The sequence below is a fragment of the Mustela putorius genome, unplaced genomic scaffold (assembly GCF_011764305.1).
Source record: "Mustela putorius furo isolate JIRA1106 unplaced genomic scaffold, ASM1176430v1.1 tig00000640_pilon_pilon_pilon, whole genome shotgun sequence".
Classification (NCBI taxonomy): Eukaryota; Metazoa; Chordata; class Mammalia; order Carnivora; family Mustelidae; genus Mustela; species Mustela putorius.
Window position 1 is genome coordinate 4,171,475 of NW_025421432.1, and position 23,625 is coordinate 4,195,099.

The window sequence follows — 23,625 nt, forward strand, 5'->3', positions numbered from 1 at the left end:
ACACAAAGGAAATGACTCTTAACTTTGCTCTCTACATAAAGTTTTGTGTACCTGTGCATTCTGCTTTATAGCTACATTTTTAAAAAATGTAATTTTCCTACCTAGCAAATCTTTTGCATTGCACTTTAAATAAGTTTGATAACAGGATAGTATTTTACACTGCTTCGGCTTATGGTTTTGTTTTCCTTTGAAGGAGGAAGCTGATGGGTAAAATTAAACTAGCTTTTAGAATTCATGGTTTAAAAAATCACTCAACATAAAGGTCTGAAATGAAAATTAAAAAGATCCCCAATTCTCCCAGAAAATTTCTGTGTTTCAAAAAACTGTGTATGTGTGGATACTTACTCTGCATATTTTTCTACCATGTGTCTTTTTTCAATTATTTCTTCTTTGCTACTTTTCCACAGCACAGTAAATATACCAGTTTTTAAAAGGACTTAAATAGTATTCCATTCTATGAATCCATCATATTCTATTTATCTTTTCTTAGTATTTATTATTTTTTAAATCTTTTATTGAGATAATTGTAGATTAAAATGTAGTTTTAAGAAATAATGTGGAAATAGCCCTTGTACGCTCTCCAGTATCTCCCAATGGTAACACTTTTATTGGTACAGTTTGCTAATCTTACTCAGATTTCCTACATTTTATTTGTAATCATTTGTGTGTATTATATACAGTTTATATCATCTGAATATGTGCACTTATCTACTACTCCAGTCAAGATAGTGAAGAGCTCCAATGCTACAAGAATCTTTCACGTTGCCCTTTTATTACCATAACCACCTTCCTCCAATTCCATCCACCTCTGACTCCTGGGAATCACTAATCTCTTCTCCTCTATAAAATTTTGTCATTTGTCACTTCAAAAATGTTATATGAATGGAATCATGTAGTATGTTACCTTTTGGTTTGGGCTTCTTGCTCAACATAGTTCCCTAGAGATTCATGGAGATTTGTTGGTATCCCTTTTATTGTTGAGTAGTATTACCTGGTATGGAGGTAGTAGAATTGGTTTAACCATTCACCTATTGAGGGACACTTTGGTTGTCTTCAGATTGAGGCTGTCATGAATAAAACTGTTGTGAATATTCATGTACAAGTTTTAGTATGAACATCAAATTTCATTTTTCTGGGAAAAGTGCCCAAGAGTATAGCCAACACATGGAAATCAGTCCAATTAAATCATTTATATATGAAAGAAAGGTCTGTGATAATGTATAACTAGAGGAAATACAGGCACAGGGTTTTTTGTTGTTGTTTTTTTGTTTGTTTGTTTTGTTTTGTATAGGAGTGAATTGTGTTTATGTAGGGAAGAGAGGCAAGCAGAATAAAAATGTATGGTGAGGCAGTAAAGAGAAAAGCTAATGGATGGAGCATAGTTGAGTAGGTGAAAAAAGGTCAGATTCAGAGAATAGGCAGATGATTACACTTTATTAGGAAGGGATTCTTCTCTAAGTAAGAGGAATATGAAAGGTTTCAGGAAAAGAAATAGGAAAATGAAGGCATTTCATTTTCTTTATTAACTAGACTGTAAACTTTGGACATAGGCTACTTGTCTTTTTTAATCAGCATAGCACTAGCACTGTTGTTAATGTACCTGGTGGGCTCCCCAAAAGTTGATTTTGAGATGAGCGAAAGAAAGAAAAGAGGGAAGCAAGGAAGGGAGGGTGAGTCAAGAAAGTAGCACTGGAAAGATCAGGGACTTGAGGAAAAGATGAAAGTTTGGAATAGTCTGGAAAATAAAATAATAGTTGAGGAGTAGAGCATTTTTTGAATTTTTTTTCTTAAACCAAGACCCACAGTAGAACAAATGAATTACACTTTACACTGCAGCTCATGCGCACATGCCTACATATATACCCACCTACAATAAAAAATAAAAGTTTTTTTTTTAAAAGTTTTTATCTTTAGGAGCGCCTGGGTGGCTCAGTGGTTTAAAGCCTCTGCCTTCGGCTCAGGTCATGATCTCAGGGTCCTGGGATCGAGCCCCACATCGGGCTCTCTGCTCTGCAGGGAGCCTGCTTCTCCCTCTCTCTCTGCCCGCCTCTCTGCCTACTTGTGATCTCTCTCTGTCAAATAAATAAATAAATAAATAAATAAATGTTTTTATCTTTAACATATATAGTACACTTATAGTCTATTTTCTTATCTACCCTAATTTTCCCTATCCTATTCCATCATTAAAACTTTATGATAAAGAGCCACTGATTTAATGTCTTGATCCACTAAAGAGTTATCATCTGCGCTTTGAAGACTCTTGGACTAGGGGATATTCAGAAGGATTGCTGGGCAGATGAGGAGTTTGACTAAGTTTGGAGATCATTTCATAGTGGGAAAAGCATTGGGTTTGAATTCAGAATTTCTCAATTAGGGCCATGTCATTATTACTGATTGGCATAATGACTATACTAAGTTAAGTACACTCCTTAAACCTTGGTTTTCTTATCAGTACAATGACTATAAGGGCCTTATATCCGTTCCATTGCTCTGATGATTATCACTCACACAGTGTCTTTTAGTGCCTGGCTTGTCACTAATATGCAATACATGGAAGCTAATGGTGGTTGACGATGGTGGTGATTACAGGAAGATATACTCTAATGTGCTGCTTGATCCATATCCATCACAAGCATTAAAGGTTTAAATATAAATATTGGTCTTATAAGCCACATACTATTACAACATATTATTGTTGTTAAAAACATGTGGCTATCTATAGTAAATTAACAACTGTCAATTAATGAGTAGAAACTAACTATGTATTGACCCATATATAGACTTAGGTTGCTTTCTATGAGTATTCTTTTTTTTTTTTTTTTAACGAGTATTCTATTCTCTGAATACTCAAGCTATTCAGAGATACTTCACCCTCAATTATTTCCATGAGGATGAATTTTACTGTGACATTTCTTGATTCAGGAAGTTAAGACAGTCCATTCCATGTGACTTTTCCTTTAGAGAATTAAGAGAGTACTATTAGAGTTGGCCATTTTGTATCAAACATTAAAGAACTAATGAGTTAATGGAGAGGGGGAAAAAATGTTCTTTAATATATGGTATGACCATTTTAAGATATGATGAAGGTATCCTAGATGAAAACATATTTACACAGAACATGTTACATTGGTATGACCCATTAAACAACCCATAGATTTTACTCATTTTATCCTCTTCATTTTTCTTTAAATGGCTCTGTGTTTATTACAAAGGATGATGGAAAACGATGGTGATGATGATGATACAAAGCTCAAGGAAGAAATAGAAGCTGAATTGGATAAAATCAGCATTTCTTCATTAGAAAAAGATGATGTTGATAGTGATTCAAAATCAGACATCCAGAGTGATGACAGTGATACAGTAAGTGTTAAATGCTGGGCTTTTAAGATTCTGACTGGAGTAATCTTTGTAGGAGAAATATTACTTTGCTCAGTTTTCTTGACATTGTTATCTCATTTTTCAACTTTAGGATCACTTTTAAGCAATGTGCATTGTTAGATATTTAAATATAAAAAGTACATTGAAGATACAAGTCACTTATAATTTCACATGTACATATGTGCATTTTTTGCAATATTGGTATTATACATAGAACTATTTATTTGTATCCTGTTTTTTAAACTTAAATCATGAGCTTTTTAATGTTATTAGAGATACATGAAAAGCAAAGTTTATGTGGAATCTTTATACCTATAGAAATAGTTATTTTTTGGAAATCAAATTTATTATCTTTTCACTTGTGTATTTCCCCAATGTTTATATGATTAAAAAATTTATTCACAGGGGCACCTGGGTGGCTCAGTGAGTTAAGCCCCTGCCTTCGGCTCATGTCACTACCTCTTCACGATCTCAGGATCCTGGGATCGAGCCCCGCATTTGGGCTCTCTGCTCCGCGGGGAGCCTGCTTCCCCCTTTCTCTCTGCCTGCCTCTCTGCCTACTTGTGATCTCTGTCTGTCAAATAAATAAAATCTTAAAAAGAATTTACTCATAGATTCATTCTTTTGCATCAAATTCCTTAAACTAATGGGAATTTATTTTCAAATATGTTATATAACGTAGATCTAAATAGAAATTTTCCTGCATATATTTAGTTAATATTATTAATGTCATTTGATGAATAATCTACCTCTTCTTAATTGATTTGTCTTATCTTTTGTATATGTTTAGTTGTTATACATATAATATATCTAAGGCACTCTATTTTTTTCCATTATTCTGTTACTTTTTCTCCTATTGTAGTTTTTTTATTATTAAGTATCAAACAGGTCAAATTCCTGGCTTTGTTTTTTCAAAATTTTCTCCACTAAACTTTTTCCCAAAGAAACTTCATTCATTAAGTTTTGAAGGATAATTATACTTTCATTTTTAATTAAGATGCAATAACCTATATGTTACTTTTGGAAAGTTATAATTTGTATATTAATATGTCTTCTTATCCATAGCTAATTCAAGTGAAAATTTTGAAATTCTTCATTTAGATATGAAAGACAACAGAATCATGGATGTACTTCATAGTCACCTGAAAAGAAAAAGCAAATTTTAATCAAATATACTTGTTTGAACTGATTTACACATCTTATTCAAAGTTTTGGTGTATGAAAACTTTTATGAAATTTTTGATACATAGTTTTAATAAATGATTTAACAGTTACTTTCATTTTTTAAAAAATTTTAGGATTTGGATGAATTACCGGAGTCTGTTCTTCACTGTATTAACATCATAAAGAATAAGAGCAAAACGGCGGAAGAGCTCATTCTTCAGGACTTGGAAGATACTGATGTTTTAAGTAAGTAGTTTTTTTTCTTTTTTTAAGTATAGTTTTTATCTGCTTGGCAGATAAGTTTTCTGTAGTCATGATTAATTTAGAATTTAGAAAAATATGCTGCTTGAAGTTCTTAGCTGTTGTTATATGTGCATTTCTCTCTACTATAATATCTGTAATATGCTGGATTGTTTAATTTAGTCCATTAATTTTTTTTTCCTGACTACTTCCTTTATATGTCCAATAAATATTAGCCACCAACATTTTGTTTTACTGGTCCTAATTAAAACCAGACACTATTACAGTTGATTCTTGAACAACACAGGTTTGAACTGTAAACGTCATTTATGTGCAGATTTTTTACAGTACAGTATTATAAATGGATTTTCTCTTTCTTATAGTTTTCTTAATAACATTTTCATTTGCTAACTTTATTATATGAATACAGTATATAATATGTATAATATATAAAATATGCATTAATAGACCATTTATATTATTAGTAAGCATTCTGGTCTATAGTAGGCTATTAGTAGGTGTGTTTTGGGGATCAAAAGTTACATGCAGATTTTTGACTGCATGGGGGCTTGTCACTCTTAATCCCCATGTTGTTCAAGGGTCATCTTTACTTTGCATTAAGAAAAGAAAATGAGTCACAGGATATTTTAGAAGTATCAGTTTATACATTTTGGGGGGAGAAAAACACAATTTACATCAGAAGCCTAACAATTTTTATTTGCTTCAACTGAGCAAAATTACTTGTTGGAATTCTAAGAATAATAGAATTATCAGGGATTTAACTAGAATTAACCATGGCTTGGTTTATTATGAAAAATAGCAACAGCCTAAATGTTCAACAGGCCTCAGTGTATCCAGCAACACCCACTGAAAAAGATGGCTTAGATAATATTTAATGGAATAAAAGTTTCCATGATATAATATATAAGATTATTATAAAGTTCAGTTTTATTTATGCAAATATTAGTATACATTACAATTAAGATACATACACTACAATACTCATTCAACAAATATTACTGTGTGAAAGGATCTGTTTCAGCCACTAAGAATATTACAGAGAACAAAATAGGCAAAGGTTCTGCTTTCCTATTCTAATGCTCCAGTGTGGGGAAACAGACTAGAAACAAATTAATATGTCATATTTTAATACTGATAACTTCAATGAAATAAAAAATTTAAGATAGGTCATAGAGATTGGAGGTTGCTCTTTTAGATAGGATAAGTCAAGGAAGGCCTCTCTGAGGAGGTGATATTTGAGCAATGACTAAGAAGGAAAGCCACATGGATATCTCAGTGAATGAGGTGAGCCACATGGATATCTAGAGAGCCAGTGTTCTAGAAAAAAGGCTCTGTAAAGGTCAAGGCACTGATTGTATGGGGGTCAGATCATATAGGGCTCTTATAAATCATGGTCTGGGCTTTGGATTCTACTCTGTGTATGTGAAGGTTTTTGAGTAAAGAGTGACAATATCTGACACATTTTTGAGGCATTCATTCTGGTGATTGTGTAGAAAAGATAACCTGAGGTAGCAAGAGTCTACTACAAGACTGTTGCCATAGTGTGGTTCGAGGGATGTCTTGGTAGCTCAGTTAATTAAGCAACTGCCTTTGGTTCAGGTCATGATCCCAGGGTCCTGGGACGGAGTCCCACTTTGGGCTCCTTGCTCAGCATGGAGCCTGCTTCTTCCTCTGCCTGCCGCTCCCCCTGCTTGTGCTCTCTCTCACTCTCTGATAAATAAACAAAATCTTAAAAAAATAGTATAGTTAGGAATTAGAGTGATTGGAGTAGAAATGAAAAACAGTCACATTCTAGAAATCATTTTTTAAAAAGATTTCATTTATGTATTTGACAGAGGTAGAGACAGTGAGAGAGAGAAGACAAGCAGGAAAGTGGGAGAGGGAGAAGCAGGCTTCTCTCTGAGCAGGGAGCCTGATGCTGGACTCCATCTCAGGACCCTGGGATCATGACCTGAGCTGAAGGCAGTTGCTTAATGACTGTGCCACCCAGAAAACCCTCTAGAAATCATTTTTAAGGTAAAAAGAACCAAAAGTATTTATTGATGGATTGGAATGAGAGCAGGAGAGGAAACTGACTGCAAGATTTTTGTCCTGAGTGGGTGAATGGATATGTAAAGACTTACTCTATGTAGATGCTTTAAATTTTGTCAGTGATTATTTGTATTTGAGTTATAGGGAATATTTATGTTTGTTTATGTATATTTATTAAAATTTATACAATGGAAATGTAACTATATTGGCAATTATATAGTTTAATTAAAGAAAGGAAACACAATTATAGAAAATCAGTTACATGAAAGGTTATGTAACTATAATTATAGCAGTGGTTTAGAAAATTATGAGATCTCACGTATAGTTTTGATGCAATAAGTATGATAGTCTCAATGAATAGGATGTTTTTCCAAGAAAATTCAGATGATCAAAATTGCTTGAAAACATGATTAAATCAATAATCTGGCAAGAAGGAGGAAAAGGTTTTCTTCTTAAATGTCATTAGAAATTAGTATGATTAAAAAAAGAAAAAAAAAGAAAAGAGTATGATTTTACAGTTGAATCCTTACAATCCATTAAGGATAAACAAATCTGCAGGTTACATAATATTTCATTTATAAAAACCTCCATACTTCAAATACAAAGCACAACACACACACACACACACACACACACATACGAAACCAGAGGCTAAGTTCACTTATGAATGTAGATATAATAGTTGGGGCTCTCAGTTGTAGACACAAGCTACTTGAGCTGCTTTAGGCAGAAGGGTTTTGGGGGTGTTTTTGTCTTTATTTTTATGGGTAGAAGTTAGACATTTTGGTTATTTATCGCTGCAAAACAAACAGTGGTTTAAAATAACAATATGTTATTATTTCTTATGGTTCTGTGGGCTGACTGAGCTTAGCTAAGCAATTCTTGCTTGGATTTCTGTGTGCATTCGGAGTTGGATGTTGAATAGGGACACGTCATCTGAAGTTTTTAATGGATTAGAATTCCAAGGGTGGTTCACTGAAATGCTTGTTGATTGATGCTAATTGTTGGGTGGGAGTTCAACTGAGGCACCTGGAGGGCAGCTGGAGGCGCCTACCTGTGATATCTCTCTATGACTTGCATGGCACCTGGATTCTGAGGAGTTCCATGAGCAAAATTCCAATAGACTAATGTGGAACCTTGTAAAACTTATTATAACCTAGTTTCATATATCACGCAACATCATTTCTATCACATCCTGGTGGTTACTCAGGGTCAGCCCAGGCTCTGTGTGGGAGGGAACTAAACAGTATATGCACACCAGGAAGTGTGAAAGAGACATCTTTGAAGACTAGCTGTTCTAATGAATAACAGAATTGTTAATAGAATTGAAGAAATACACTCTAGTCCGAGCATCCAAAGCGTAAAAAATACACATGCGCGTGCACGCGCACACACACACACACCCCGTTAAACTGGGTTGCAGAAAGAGCTGCTGTATAATATAATTAAGATACTTCGAGATGTTGATCTTCTACTACACACTTTTTTTAAAGATTTTATTTATTTATTTGACAGACAGAGATCACAAGTAGGCAGAGAGGCAGGCAGAGAGAGAGGAGGAAGCAGGCTCCCTGCAGAGCAGAGACCCCGATGTGGGGCTCCATCCCAGGACCCTGGGATCCCAGGACCCTGGAATCCCAGGGTCCTGGGATCATGACCTGAGCCAAAGGCAGAGGCTTTAACCCACTGAGCCACCCAGGTGCCCCCTACTACACACTCCTATCTCCAACCCAGAGCTCCCTCTATCATAGTCTCATCCAGAAAAATGAAAATCTTGCTCCTTGTCTCTCTTCACACATGGTATTTTTATGGAAATAAAGACATGCAAATATATCAATTGACAGAACCTTAATCACCCTCAGAAACCTGGCTTCAAAGGAATCTGGAGAATGTTATTTTTGCTTTGTCAGCCCCTCACATGGGAAAGCAGGCTGCTGAGACTGTGAATAAGTGTTGAAGAAGAAAATTTGTAATGTCTGGCAAAATAGGTGTGAGTAGTTAGTTAACCAGCAAAACAGTCATTTGTGAACAATAGTTTACTGTTAATGAAGACTACCATGATAGAACATATTAGCTGAAAAAGGACAAAAAATTAACTGCATCTGCACAGATGATAAAAGGACAATAAAATTCAAAAAACTCATAAAGTCAGAAATGAAAGCTCACTTCATTCACATTAGTAATTATAATCTTTTATTTTTATTTATTTTGTAGATTTTATTTATTTATTTGACAGACAGAGATCACAAGCAGGCAGACAGGCAGGCAGAGACAGGAGAAAGCAGACTCCCCGTGGAGCAGAGAGCCCGATGCGGGGTTCGATCCCAGGACCCCAGGACCCCAGGACCCCAGGACCACGACCCGAGTAGAAGGCAGAGGCTTTAACCCACTGAGCCACCCAGGCGCCCCTATAATCTTTTAAACTAATACTTTTATTAAAGTGTGTTTAGTATCTTCTGCAAGGTTATATTGCTAGTTTGTGGCAGTAGAATTGAACCTTTATTGATTTCTAATCAAGGTGTCACTGCAGTATCAAACTCAGCATTACACTGTGTACATAGAAAACAGACCAGTCTAGAAAGAGAGTGTTTTATAAATTTATTACTTTTATTTTTAGAACAAAGATTACAGATTCCCTCTGTTCTTTATTTTTCATTATTTTCCTATTGTTTTGAGTCACTGCTCAAGAATATACTATGATGGAATTTGAGATTAAAGGATAATGAAAGGGGTTTGAGATTTAAACGTGCTTTGTCCTGCTCTAATATTTAAAGTTATAATATTTTTTCTTTCTCTAGGCTATAGTTATGGAGTGGTTCCTAATCACATGCATTTAAGGATAGAATTATCAACTGAACATAAAGAACATCCAGAACAGTTAATAAAGGTATCTGATCAATATTTGACTGAAAGTACTCAATATTACAGTTAGATATTTTTTACCTTTCCCTCTTATGAAGGATGATAGTTCACTGATTTAAAGTTCAGTGGTAGGGACACCTGGGTGGCACAGTCCTTTAAGCGTCCAACTCTTGGTGACTCTTGGTTTTGGCCTACGTCATGATTTCAGGGTTGTGGGATCAAGGCCCATGTCAGCACAGAGTCTACTTAAGATTCTTTCTCCCTCTCCTTCTGCCTGTCCCTACAGTGTGTACACTCTCTCTCTCCCTCTCTCAAATAAATAAATCTTTTAAAAAAAGTAAAGATGTAATCTGCCAATTAGAACTTAAAAATTTAATTGTTTTTGGCTTTGTGTTTTCTTCTTGCTTGTAATACATAAAAAGGTAAATTTCAATTTAAAAAAATATTAGAAATAGTAATTTGAATCATCAGTAATTGGGAATTTAAAATGCATGTAGATAAAACAGTAGAACCATACTATGTGATATTTTTCCCCTAAAAACTCCAAGGAAAACAATGAATATAATGTTTATTATCCTGCTTAGGAATGTACTGTGTTCCAGGAGAGACTTTATATATCCAATGGAAATTTTAAATGTGGAACATCTTAAATTAATTTTTAAAAAAGATAAAATATAAAAAATTCCTAAAAAATAAGAGTAAGGGAGAGCCTGGCAATTTTGATTAAAAACTCCAGAAATACATTTGAGAAATTTCTTCTACAGTTTTAGCATTTTGAATGCTTATTTTATCTATCTCTGATTTTACCTAACTCTATTCTGCTCCCTAAGATGTTTAATATAATTTGAAAATTGCTTATATATATATATATACTCTCTTTTTTGGTAACAAACTTGAAATATTAATTTTGAATTATCATACTGCTACTTCATTGAAATAGATATCCTATCTCTTTCCAACTAGAATATGGTATAAGGCTAATTATGGTAAAGTATTCATAAACATGACTTTTGCATAATTCAGGTTAAAGTGGAGGATAGTTCCATTTTTTGAACATGCTGAAAGTATTAGCTGTTTGTAGCTGTGAGCAATCACTGTAGTTAAGAAATATAGAAATTCATTAAGAAGAAAGCAAGCATTAGCAGAAACACTGGGAAATAATTTTCAAGAAATTTTGCTTTCGAGTATAGTTGACACACAGTGTTACATTAGCTTCAAGTACACAGCATGATAATAAAACATCTCTATGTATCATTCTCTGCTCACTACAAGTGTATCTGCCATCTGTCACCATACAAAGCTATTACAGTATCATTGACTATGTTCCTAGCGCTATACCTTTTATTCCCATGATTTATTCATCCCACAGATTTTCAAGCAGTTTATTTGAATATTGTGGATAAATACAGGAGAATGATTAGAGTTCTGAAAAACAAGGAGGATAAAATACAGTCTGCTTGCATGGGAATACAATTTTTAGTGTGCTGTAGGATAGTATTTGAGAGAGATTGAAAGTAAATAAAGTTCTGGATTTGTGTATATATAGCTTGATATATTGTTAAAAATGATTGCTTTACTTTTTCTTTAATTATTGCTATTCTTTAACCTTTTAGATGTTGTCTGAAATAGAAAAAGAAGAATTTCTGAGGAATAAAATCCATTGTGGTGGTCCTGATTCTATTCCAGAGCCTGATCTTCATGATTTACCTGTGGATAAGCACGTTTTGCCAGGTATGCTAAATTGCTCAATGGTATTTTTGATAATTTTTATGTGATTGACCATAGTTCTCTGAAAAAAAATTTAGACAGTTTTCTTTTGACATTTAGAAAAATACAATCATGCTATTTGAAAATTATTATGCCTTTACTGTACTTACTTAATTTCATATTTTCATAGTTTTTTTATGCCTCCTAAATTAACTTGATTTAAACATATTTAAATTTTCCATCTATATATCTGACTGAAATAGATATATCCAGCCTTGATTTTTTTAAAGATTTATTTATTTATTTTAGAGAAAGTGAGAGAGAGAGAGAGAGAGAGAGAGTGAGCAGGGGCAGAGACAGGGGGAGAGAGAGAGAAGCAGACTCCCTGCGAGTGGGGAGCCCAATGTGGGGCTTGATTCTAGGACCCTGAGATTATGACATGAGCCCAAAATCAAAGAGTCAGAAGCTTAATGGACTGAGCCACCCAGGTGCCCCAGCCTTGGATTTTTAAGTATCCTTTAACTATATTCTTTTAACTGGTGTACACACACACACACACACACATACACATTATGTTTTTATATTAAGTTTTGTGGTATAGTTAAGGCAAGTTTTGTGATTTCTTCATTAACTGAAATGGAACTTCCTTGCATATGACAGCAATAGGATTTTTTTTTTTTTTTTTTTTTTTTTTTTTTTTTAATTTTTTATTTTTTATAAACATATATTTTTATCCCCAGGGGTACAGGTCTGTGAATCACCAGGTTTACACACTTCACAGCACTCACCAAATCACATACCCTCCCCAATGTCCATAATCCCACCCCCTTCTCCCAAACCCCCTCCCGCAAAAGAGGGACAAACAGCTACTGGACCACGAGGGGAGAATTCGAGAGATAAGTGACACCATAAGACGAAACAACATTAGAATAATTGGGATTCCAGAAGAAGAAGAAAGTGAGAGGGGAGCAGAAGGTATCCTGGAGAGAATTATTGGGGAGAATTTCCCCAATATGGCAAAGGGAACGAGCTGTAGCAATAGGATTTTTAATGTATATTCTAAAATACCTATTTTTGAATATTATCACTTTTACTTTGATAATACATTGACCTTATTTCTTCATTTCAAAATTACTTTCATATTCTATGTTAGGTCAGTTTTGAGGGGCTTGCTTTTATGAATAATAATGTTTCTCTTCATGAATACAGATGATGCTGATATAAATTTTGGATACTGTGAAGTGGAAGAAAGATGTAGGCAGTCTTTTGAGGCTTGGCAAGAGAAACAGAAAGAACTGGAAGACCAGGAGAAAGAAACTCTCAAAGCTCAAAGGGATAGAGAAAAAAAGCAATTTCAAGAAGAAGAAGAAAAGAGACATTGCTGGATGAAACAATTTGAAGTTGAAAAAAAGAAATTAGAGAATATTCAGAAGGTAAAGTATTTTTTTAAGTTTTGTTTTTGTTTTCCATACATTCTTTCTTTTTAACTTTTTAAAATTTAAATCCAATTACCATATACTGTATTATTAGTTTCAGAGGTAGAATTTAGTCATTCATCAGTTGCATAACACCCAGTGCTAATGCCCATCACCCAATGACCTCTTCCGCCCCCCACCCTTCCCTCTAGCAGTTTGTTTCCTATAGTTAAGAGTATTTTATGGTTTTCCTCTCTCTCTATTTTCATCTTATTTTATTTTTCCTTCCCTTTTCATATATTCATCTGTTTTGTTTCTTAAATAACACATACGAGTTAAATCATAGGTATTTGTCTTTCTCTGATTGACTTATTTTGCTTAGTATAATACCCTCTAGTTCCATCCATGTTGTTGCAAATGGCAAGATTTCATTCTTTTCCAAGGTTGAGTAATATTCCTTTATATAAGTATATATATCTCATCTTCTTTATCCATTCATCAGTCGATGGATATCTGGGCTCTTTTTACATTTTTTGAATCAGTAACTACTTCTGAGTAGTACTGATCCTTTTAGATTATGGTGTGGATTGAGCTCTGTTCTATGCGATTAAGGTACTCTTGATAATTGAAGCCATTGACTGTGATAACAGTATTTACTATGGACTTCTTGATTAGTTTTCCTTAAATTTATGCATTAAAAATTAAAAAAATTGTTTATTATATACATTAATTTAGTTTAGCTTATTTAAAAATTTATTAAAATTCACTGAAATTTCAGATGCTGCTTTGGATCTTGGGAGCCCCCTGGGGTCAATGAAGTTACAGATTGTCCTAGAAGGATTGATATTTATAATATAAATGTTGCTTTTTCATATACTTCTAAATCATTCAAGAAAGCAACAAAAATTTCCTGATCATGAAATGTCTTTGCTATGAGGTCTAATGTATAACAATTATATAAAACATATTTGGTTGTAGTGGTTCATCCATGTAGGTAATAGTCTGTGCCTTGTTCCCATAATTGAGCTAATTCCCGAGATTAGAAATTTTTTGGTGTGAAGGAGTTTTGTGTTGTTTTTGTTTTTGTTTTGTTGTCTGTTTCCTCCTAACCCCACCCCAGGAGATCCGTATGCTTAGGTCATGGTAGTGATATATTGAAAAACTGGTGGATTTTTAGGACCCTACTTTATGACCATCAGGATTGTTAGAATGTATAGATAACAATCAGAACTGACTTCTCTGTCTTACATTACTAAAATTGACCTGCATATTACCATACTTACTGATTTTGAGAGTTACATATAGAGAATGTTGACATGTGGTCGCTTGGGCAGTTCAGTGTGTTCTAGCCCTCCATGTTGAGTACACTGCAATTCCTGATTATAGAAAATAAATTTAAAGCAATTATACTGTATACTCAGTATGGTTGTGGCTTTTTCTAGTAATGTGAACTATGGATCCTTAGCTTTCCTTTACACAGACTCTTTTTTGGGTCATTTCCAAAAGTCAGAATCTTTATTCTTGGATAGGCTTTAGTATAATTTAGATTATAGGAGTAGTGTTTGTAGTCTTATGTTGAAATGCATCATTGCTGTTGATTGTTAGTGGTGTTTTCAGATTTAGAAAACATCTGACTTTTAAATTCTGTTTACCCAAATTGTCATATTTAATTGTTTTAAAACAAAAAATTTATTGACTATCTCAATGGCAAAGCATTCAGCTATGCGCTTCAATGACAGAAAAGAGATCTGACATCTGGGCCCTCACCTTCAAAGAATTCCAGCTTAGTTTCTGAAAGTAATTTGTGCTTTATCATAAGATTATAGTTTAAAATATTTTAATGAATTCCTAAATGTATACTTTGTTATGCCTTGGGGCTTAAAACTTTTCCAATGAGACCATGCCATAATTTTGAAAAGATGCATTGTAAATATGTAATTTACTTTGAGTAGTTGTTTTCTGTGTCCTTTGTTAGCTGTTGGGGGAATGAAATAGGAAGCTATTGTGAATTTCTTTCCTTAAGAGTTCCACCCAGTTTCTCCTTCCTCATTATGGGCAAATGATCACATTATATTTTTGCATGAATGGCAAACTTCCTCTTCCTATTCCTATATCTAGTTTGTACCAACCTCTGTATTCATCCTACCTTTTTTCCTTGTCTTTGCGCTACACTCAGTAGGAAAGATTTCTTTTACTCAAAGTTAGGTTTCCCTGCTCTGCTCTATAATATTTTTCAGTTTACCCCTGCTTTTTGTTTTATAGTTTTACCTTGTATGCTGAAACACCCCATCAACTTCCTCTTTTCTTACTGTTTATAAGCATGTTCAGTTTTCTCCCATCTTAGAAATAAAACAAAAGAAAAACCACAAGATCACTTTTGTTCATATGTCTCATTTTAGCTTCTCTTTAGCTCTACTTATCATGGTAAGGCTTCTTAAAGAGTAGTCTTGTTATATTTATGTCTTTGTCTCTCATTGAATCCTAAAACTACGAGGTGTATATCACCTTCACCCCATCAAATGAAACGACTTGCAACAAAAATAACCAATGACTTCTTTTTTTAAAAAATTTTTTTAAAAAAAGATTATTTATTTATTTATTTGACAGACAGAAATCACAAGTAGACAGAGAGGCAGATAGAGAGAGAGGGGGAAGCAGACTTCTTGCTGAGCAGAGAGCCCGATGCGGGGCTCGATCCCAGGACCCTGAGATCATGACCTGAGCCGAAGGCAGAGGCTTAACTCACTGAGCCACCCAGGTGCCCAATAACCAATGACTTCTAAGTTTCCATATTCAGAGTTTGATTTTCAGTTCTTATAATGGCCTCTGTAGCATTTTATGCCAGTAAAAATTTGATTATTGACCATTTCTTTCTTTCTTTCTTTCTTTTTTTTTAAGATTTATTTATTTGACAGGCAGAGATCACAAGTAGGCAGAGGCAGGCAGAGAGAGAGGGAGGGAAGCAGGCTCCTTGCTGAGCAGAGAGCTGGATGTGGGGCTTGACCCCAGGACCCTGGGACCAGGGCCTGAGCTGAAGGCAGAGGCTTTAACCCACTGAGCCACCCAGGCAACCCTGATTGTTGACCATTTCTCTCTTCCTTGATTTCCGTGGCATCACACCTCCTTGAATCTCTTCTTAAATGTTTGGCAATTCTTCCTTTATGTGCATGTTAGCCTTCTCTGTCTCTTTCTCTCTCTTCTTGAATATGGTACTACCAAGGATTTCTTCCTTTGTCCTTTTTTTTTTTTCCATATATCTTCTCTCCTGATAATGTCATTCATAGCTGTTCAGAAACAAATCTATATTCATAAGAAAAAAGAAAAATGAACTATGTAACTCTCCTACAGATACTTTATACTCAGAGCTTAATGTGTCTAAAACTGAAGGCATTGTCTCTGAGTTGTGCTTCTCCTCTTGTAGTCATCATTTTGATGATCTAGACTGTCATCATAGTCTAAGCTAGAAAGATAAGGATCATCTTTGGCTCTTCCTTCTCTTTATTATCCTCTTCCCTCTAATAGTTATATTATCCATCTTCTCATCCACCCACCTATCTGCTGTTAGTCTGTAGTCCAGGGTGTCCTAATGTCTAGCTTGGCATATTCACTAAATTTGCCAATTATCTCTGTACTTTTGGTCTTGTATTCCACAAACCCATTCACCTTAGTGCTGCCAGGAGGGGTTTTTAAAGTTATTTCTCTGCCTAATTCTCATTGTAAAGATTATATCCAAAGAAAGATTCCCAGTTCCTTTATTTCTGGACACTTGGCAGTTTGTAGCAATTTCATGTTTACATTGTTTTTGTATTTTTCTCACTCCCATCACCCTATACAGAAGGCCCTCCTTGCTGCTTACATGGACTTCTCTAATACCTACCTCTTTGATCTCTTTAGTGACTCCTTGGCTTTTTGTTTTTAATGTAACCTTTTAATTTTCCTAAAATCAGAGCTACATTTTCCTAATTGGAAAACATTTAATAAATGCCTTCATATATCAGTCTTCTATATGAAACTTTTCATAATCTTTTTAATTATAATGCCTATTTCTACAGTGGTCCTTTATAGTCTTCTCTTGATAAATTTATTCTGCTAAATTTGAGGTAATATGTGAACTTACAATTGCGTTCCCACATTAAAGGTAAAATTTTAGAGGAAAGGGATTCTATTTTACTGATCTTGTTTATTCTGCAGAACCTTAACAAAATAGATGGTAATCAAGAAAATTGTTATCCACCGAACTGATAGATTATGTGAATTAAATGGGATGGTATGGAGAAAAAAAATTGTAATATAAAACTCCTTTTGCAAACATTATTATTTGTGGGTTTTGCATTACCCAAGAGCATATCTAGCCAATGCATTTTATTATGTGAATAAACATACTCAGATAAATAAAACAACTTACCCAGGTTACAAACATCTTTATGTGCTCAAAATGGGAACCCTAGGTATCATTTATGTGATACTTTAGGTTGAGATTGAGGTTGTTGTCCCAGTACTAATAACAGAGTATCATTGGGTGAGTTGTTATCTTTAACTATTATTTATAAATATTGGTTGTCAGAATCAAATATAATGAACATAATTTTTTTGATATTTGAATATAATAACTCAGTATTACCATATGTTCAGCAAGAACAGGACAAGATGAATGATGAACTCCATAAAGAAGAGAAAATGTGGAAAGAGAAGTTTAAAAAGCATGAGGTAACTATTTCTTGTTTTTAATCATTACAATAATCATTCTTCATTTGAAATAGATTATTATACTCGAAATGGACATAATATTGCCTGTCTGATATAGGATTTAATTTGCTAAAGCTTTAAATATTAATCATCAGAAATTCTTCTTGAAATATAATTTCCTAAATATTAAAATAAACTGGTTTAATGAATGAACTGTCTATATAAAATTGTAATTCTATAATTTTTTAAGATTTGAGGAAACATACTATTATAAATATTTCACTACGATTGAATATGGTTGGGAAAGGTCATTTCTTGAACACAATTGAATATGTTAAATAATGCCTTTGAATTTAAGATAATTCTGATGACACATTTATTAAATTATAAGGTTATTTACCTCAAAGATTTTTAAAAAATATTTTATTTATTTATTTGACAGACAGAGATCACAAGTAGGCAGAGAGGCAGGCAAAGGCACAGAGAGGGGGAAGCAGGCTCCCTGCTGAGCATGGATGCAGGGCTATCCTGGGATCATGACCTGAGCTGAAGGTAGAGGCTTTAACCCACTGAACCACCCAGGTGCCCCTACCTCAAAGATTTTATATAAAATTTTAAGTATGAACATGAATTCGATAAAATTTCTTATAATCCTGTTATCTGACTAAACATTTTATCTTTCTTAGTCTTTCAAGTCTTTTCTTTATATAAACATGCTCCTACTATCCATCTTTTTCTTAAAAAAAAAGTTTACTACCCATCTTTTAAAAAAAATATATACTTGATATTTAACACTGTGTAAATTTAAAGGGCACAGTGTATTGATTTAATAATGTTATATATTATAGTATGATTTTCTCCACTGTGCATATTTAAATTAAAATGCTGGTTAGGCATGTGAACAGACAGTTCAGATGAATGACAAGGGACAAAAAAAATACAATAGTAGCTTACCTACAGGTAAATCCAAATGTTGGAGTTAGGAGAGCCATTAAAATACCTATAACTGTCATACAATAGCAAGATACTTAACAGAGAGGTGATAAGAAAAGAGAAGTAGAATCTACAATGAAGTATCAAATGTACATTATAGAGTTGAAAAGTTTAGCATATAAAATTAAAGATTTGGTGCATCTGTTTGATGCCAGCATTAGTGAAACAAGCAAGGTCAATAGAAAATATCCAAATTAAAGTACAAAGAGGACAAAAAAAATTGGAAAGCAGAAGAGAGTACAAGAAATAATGTGATATATAGTGAAAAGATAAAATGAATATAATAGTAATCTTGGAAGGATAGGAGAAAGAGAATGAAGTAAAAACAATGGGTAAAGAAATAATAGTTGAGATAGTTTAAAAGAAATTCAGGCTGAACACTCAAAGTTGATTAATGATCTCCAAACAGAATCAATACAGAGAAAATCACACCTGGGAATTGAATAGTATAATTATTGAAATTCAAGACAAAGGGGGAGAAGTTATAAAAGCTGCTGGAGCAAAAAAACACATTACCTGAAAGGATGAACAGTAAACCAATAGCTGACTTTTTTTTTTTTAAGGTTTTATTTATTTATTTGACAGACAGAGATCACAAGTAGGCAGAGTGGGAAGCAGAGAGGGGGCAGGGAAGCAGGCTCCCTGGAGGGGCTCTACCCCAGGATCCTGAGATCATGACCCGAGTAGAAGGCAGAGGCTTAACTCACTGAGCCACCCAGGTGCCCCAATAGCTGACTTAAGTGAAATGATGGAAAGAAGATAATAGAACAAAACAATTTAAGTGTTAAGTGTTAATGGTTTCTTTGATCATTAGTGTTCTTTGAATCCTGAGTCATCCCCTGATTTCTGGTCTCAGTTTTCATTTCCTGTATGCCTAAATACTTGTTGAAAACATTTTTGGATAACAACTTTTCTCAGTCTTTGCACACTTGAAAATATTTTTTTATTTTGCTTTAACAACCAAATGATTCCTTTCCTGGCATATAGAATCCAGATTTATTACCATTTGGTTTTAAGGATTTAAAGATATAACTCCATTGCATATTTGTTTATTTTTGCCCATTATCATTTTAAATTTGATACTCATTCCTTACATTCTTTTGAAGCCTTTAGATTTTTCACATTTTACATTTATCATACATATTTATTGATATCTTATTTTGTGCCAGGCACTTCTGAGTGTTCAAGGTATAGCAGTGGATAGAATGGAAAATGCTGCCTTCATGGAGCTTAATTCCTTAGGGTTCTGAAATATTGCTAGCTTCCATGTGAGTGTATCAGTGTGTTTGTCTATATGCATGCATGAAAAGTTTACTCTTTATCTTATAACATTTTTTGGTTTAGAAAACATTTTTCTTTTTTTTAAGACCTATTTATTTATTTTAGAGAGCAAGAGAGTGCCAGGGTGGGAAGAAGGCAGAGGGAGAAAGAATCTTGAAGCAGACTGCCCGATGAGTGCAGAGGCCTATGTAGGGCTCAATCCCAGGATCCTGAGGTCATGACCTGAGCCTAAATCAAGAGTCAGACACTGAACCCTACTGAGTCACCCATGTCCCTGAAAATATTTTTCTAATATATTTTTTCTTTTTTCTCAGGTCTTTAATTGTAACTCCTACTTAGTCATTTTGGAGTTTGCCTTTATACCTGAAAGTCTGTGTCGTAGATTTCATATCTTTGTTTTTTTGTATGTTGTTCCAGGAAAGTGTGTAATTTGGAAGTTTTTATTTAGCCAACACCTATTTAAGCCATTCTATTTTGAATTTTTGTTTGAGTGAATCATATTTTTTTATTTGATCACCTGCATTTTTATTTTTATGTGAAGTTATTTTTATTTAAACATATTTTTCCTAAAAATTTTTTTGTAAATTTTTTATTTAGTTTAATAGCTCTCTTTTCTCAGAAACTAGTACTTCCTTCTGTTTATTGAACTATTTTGATTGCCTCACATTCTTTATGTTAGTTTTCCTCAAATATTTGCTTCATGTTGATTTGTTTACTTTTGTTTTAGGACTCTAGTGACAATGACATTTTCCTCACCTAACTCCAAACGATCTCATTTAATGCAATATGTGCTTATCAGCTCTCTCCATAGTTGAGAAAGGATAAAATATGTGACAAGGCTAGTTCTTCATATTGCTTATATGTATGTTCTACCTTGCCTTCCTGGTGTCATAAATCTCACCCAATAATCCCCTGCTTCTGCAGTCTGTGCTAGCTCTGGGAGTCTCCTTTATCAGACCTACCATCTCAGAAAGTTTGAAGTCCTCTTCTACACAAATTTTGGCTTGTGGTTTCTCTTGCTTTTTCTCTGTCATTCTGATTTCATATGCTCTCTATCTTCAAGGAATTCCTCAGTTTATATTTGGGTGGCTTAGTATAGCTATAATATTAGAATATCAACTTACTAACATGATTAAAATTCCCAAGTATTTTAGAAGATTAATTCCCTTTAAATGGTTTTAGTTCTTTTAAGTGAATTTTATAGCAACTTCCTTGTGATTTCAATTTTACTATTTGTTTTCAGCCTGTATTTTAGATGATATTTTAATATCTTTAGTTTATGCTGACTACTATTTATCTTACTTTACTTTAGGAGTTTATTAAAAGCTTGCATTTACAAATGGAAGAAGAAAGAACAAGATTTAAAGATCTACAAGAAAAAGAAAAAATGCGTTTGTTAAAACGGCAGCATAATGCAGCTGTAACAATTCAGGCTAAATATAAAGCCTTTGTGGCCTACCAAAAATATAACCCCATCATAAAAGAACAATTAGAAAGTAAGAAAAAGAAAGCACAAGAGTGGAAAGAAAAGGAAGCAAAAATACGTCAGATGGAAGAAGAAAAACTAAAAAGATTGGAGGAAGAACAAAAGGTAGAAGAAGAGAGAAAAAAGCAGAAGCAGGAGGAAAGGAGGAAGAGAGAAAAAGAATATGAAGAAAAAAAGACCATCATAAGAAGAGAAAAAGAGCAACTACTAAACAAGGAAAGATTAAGATTAAGAGAAGATGCACACAAACAGCTAATAATAAGTAGAGCATTAAAGAAAGATGAATATAATATCAAGAATTTGACTGTTGAAGATACATCAAAGAATAAGGATGACATAGCCAAAAAGGTAGGAGATGAAAAGTCAAAGAAATGGGAAGATGTTCCCCTCTGGCTACTTGAAAAATCAAATAGGACAGAGAATGTAGATAGACAGCTTGTATTAAAAGAATCAATACAAGCGCAATCAAAAGATCCTATTATAGACCAGGCAATTTTGGCAGAATTTAAAGTAAAAAATGAAAACCTGGCAAAACAACAATGTTCTGAAAAAATTGTAAAGGAAGAAGGAAAATGTAAAAATACAGACAAAAAAACTGAATTGGAAAAGCCAGGTCTAAAAGAAAACGTGAAAGAGCAGTTTCAGATGCAAGAATTAAAGCTTCAAATACAAAACGGGGAACATATGAAAACTGCCATAAATGAGAATATGAGACAAGACACCCAAATAATATTAGGACATAATGAAAAAATTAACAAGGTGAGAAACAATGAAGCATGGAAAATAATCCAAGATAATCAACAGAATAAGATACAAAAAGTAGAAAAAGAAGAGCTAACAGAACAGAATGGAACATTATATGAAGAGAATAATATTTCAGTAAGTTCTATGAAGCAGCAAGCACTAAAATTAGAAAATTCTGAAGTTATAGGGGAAAATATAACAATACAAGAAAAAGAAATTGATTTAAAATCCAAGGAAACCGAGGAGGTCCCAAAAGACAATACTCTGAATAGTGATGTGATTTTTAACAGCAATGATTCCATGGTAACTACAGAAGGCAAAATAAATGAACAAGATTATATTTTCGGTAGAAATGGTCTTTGTGAAGACTTGGGTAGCTATAATGCAAAAAGCTCCTTAATTTTTAAAGAAATAAACTCTCTTAAATCTCAACTTAAAGAAATCCCAGAAGAATGTCATGAAAATAGAGCTGAATGTGAAAGTACTGTGACCTGTTCTTTATCAAAGCCAACACTTCTATCTTCTATTGAAGAAAAGAGGCTAGCTTGGATAAAATCACATAAACCTTGGTTTGAAATTTTCAAACAAAACCAGCAAAAAAAATTTGTTCAGAGGAAGAGACCTGTAAAATGTCCAGCCAGCATGATGCCCCCTTTGAATACGCTAGAAATTCTTCGATGTGGCCCTTGGAAGACTTTACAGCAGGTATTTTATAACTTTATAATACTTTTTCATATTTAACTACAATTGATCCTCTGAAATGTGACTTTAGAAATATTAGTAGAAGGCATTGTATCCAATAATTTTGTCTCTTAATTGGGGAAATTGGTAATGAAGTATTGACCCATTTGAGAGGGGATGTATTTAAAAGATCTTGATTCAAATTCTTCAAGGCATCATCTTCTCCCTCAGTGTAGCACTACAAAAAGTTTTGATTTATATCTTGAAGCTATGTTCAAGGGTCCTATAGCCATTATTAAGCTTCTAAGAGTGGAAGTATCTGGGAATTTAGTGTTGAATTAGAGAAGGAAATTCTTAAATTGACGTTCAGTTAGTTTGCTATAGTCTTGGGCACACCACCACCTACTGGCTCCTTTTGGAATGAAGTGGATTTCTCTGTATCTGACAAGGGCTGTGAAAGAAGGGCTTATAATAATAGAAGACTCTAGAATTTCCATATGGAAACATATTTAGTCATGTGCTATATAAGCACAGTGCATATATTAATGAAATTTAAATAATCATCACCAACCGCTGTGAATTTTATATGTTTATAAAGCCCATATTTTCAACCAAAATTAAGACAAATACTAATGGGCGCCTGGGTGGCTCATTCGGTTAAGTGTCTGCCTTAGGCTTAGGTCATGATCCCAGGGTCCTGGGGTAAGCCCTGCATTGGACTCTCTGCTCATCACGGAGTCTGCTTGTCCCTCTCCCTCCTGCCCCTCCCCCCATTCATGTGTGCTCATGCGCATGTTCTCTCTTTCTCTCAACTAAATAAAATTTTTTTAAAAGATTTTATTTGTTTGACAGAGATCACAAGTAGGCAGAACAGCATACGGCGGGGTGGGGGTGGGGGGTGAATAAATAAGCTCCCTGCTGAGCAGAGAGCCCAAT

The 23,625-nt window shown here is 33.9% G+C and overlaps 1 protein-coding gene across 3 annotated transcripts in view; it reads left to right on the top strand.

The window, feature by feature from the left end:
• LRRIQ1 (leucine rich repeats and IQ motif containing 1) overlaps nt 1–23,625 on the top strand; it is a 214,199-nt gene that overhangs the window by 954 nt on the left and 189,620 nt on the right. For all 3 annotated transcript variants that reach the window (XM_045082964.1, XM_045082966.1, XM_045082965.1), the window contains exons 2-8: nt 3,213–3,360; nt 4,677–4,788; nt 9,633–9,721; nt 11,310–11,427; nt 12,613–12,836; nt 17,451–17,525; nt 21,091–22,713. In XM_045082964.1, the coding sequence (XP_044938899.1) occupies nt 3,214–3,360; nt 4,677–4,788; nt 9,633–9,721; nt 11,310–11,427; nt 12,613–12,836; nt 17,451–17,525; nt 21,091–22,713 (2,388 nt within the window). In that variant the 5' untranslated portion in view covers nt 3,213. The remainder of the gene's footprint in view (nt 1–3,212; nt 3,361–4,676; nt 4,789–9,632; nt 9,722–11,309; nt 11,428–12,612; nt 12,837–17,450; nt 17,526–21,090; nt 22,714–23,625) is intronic.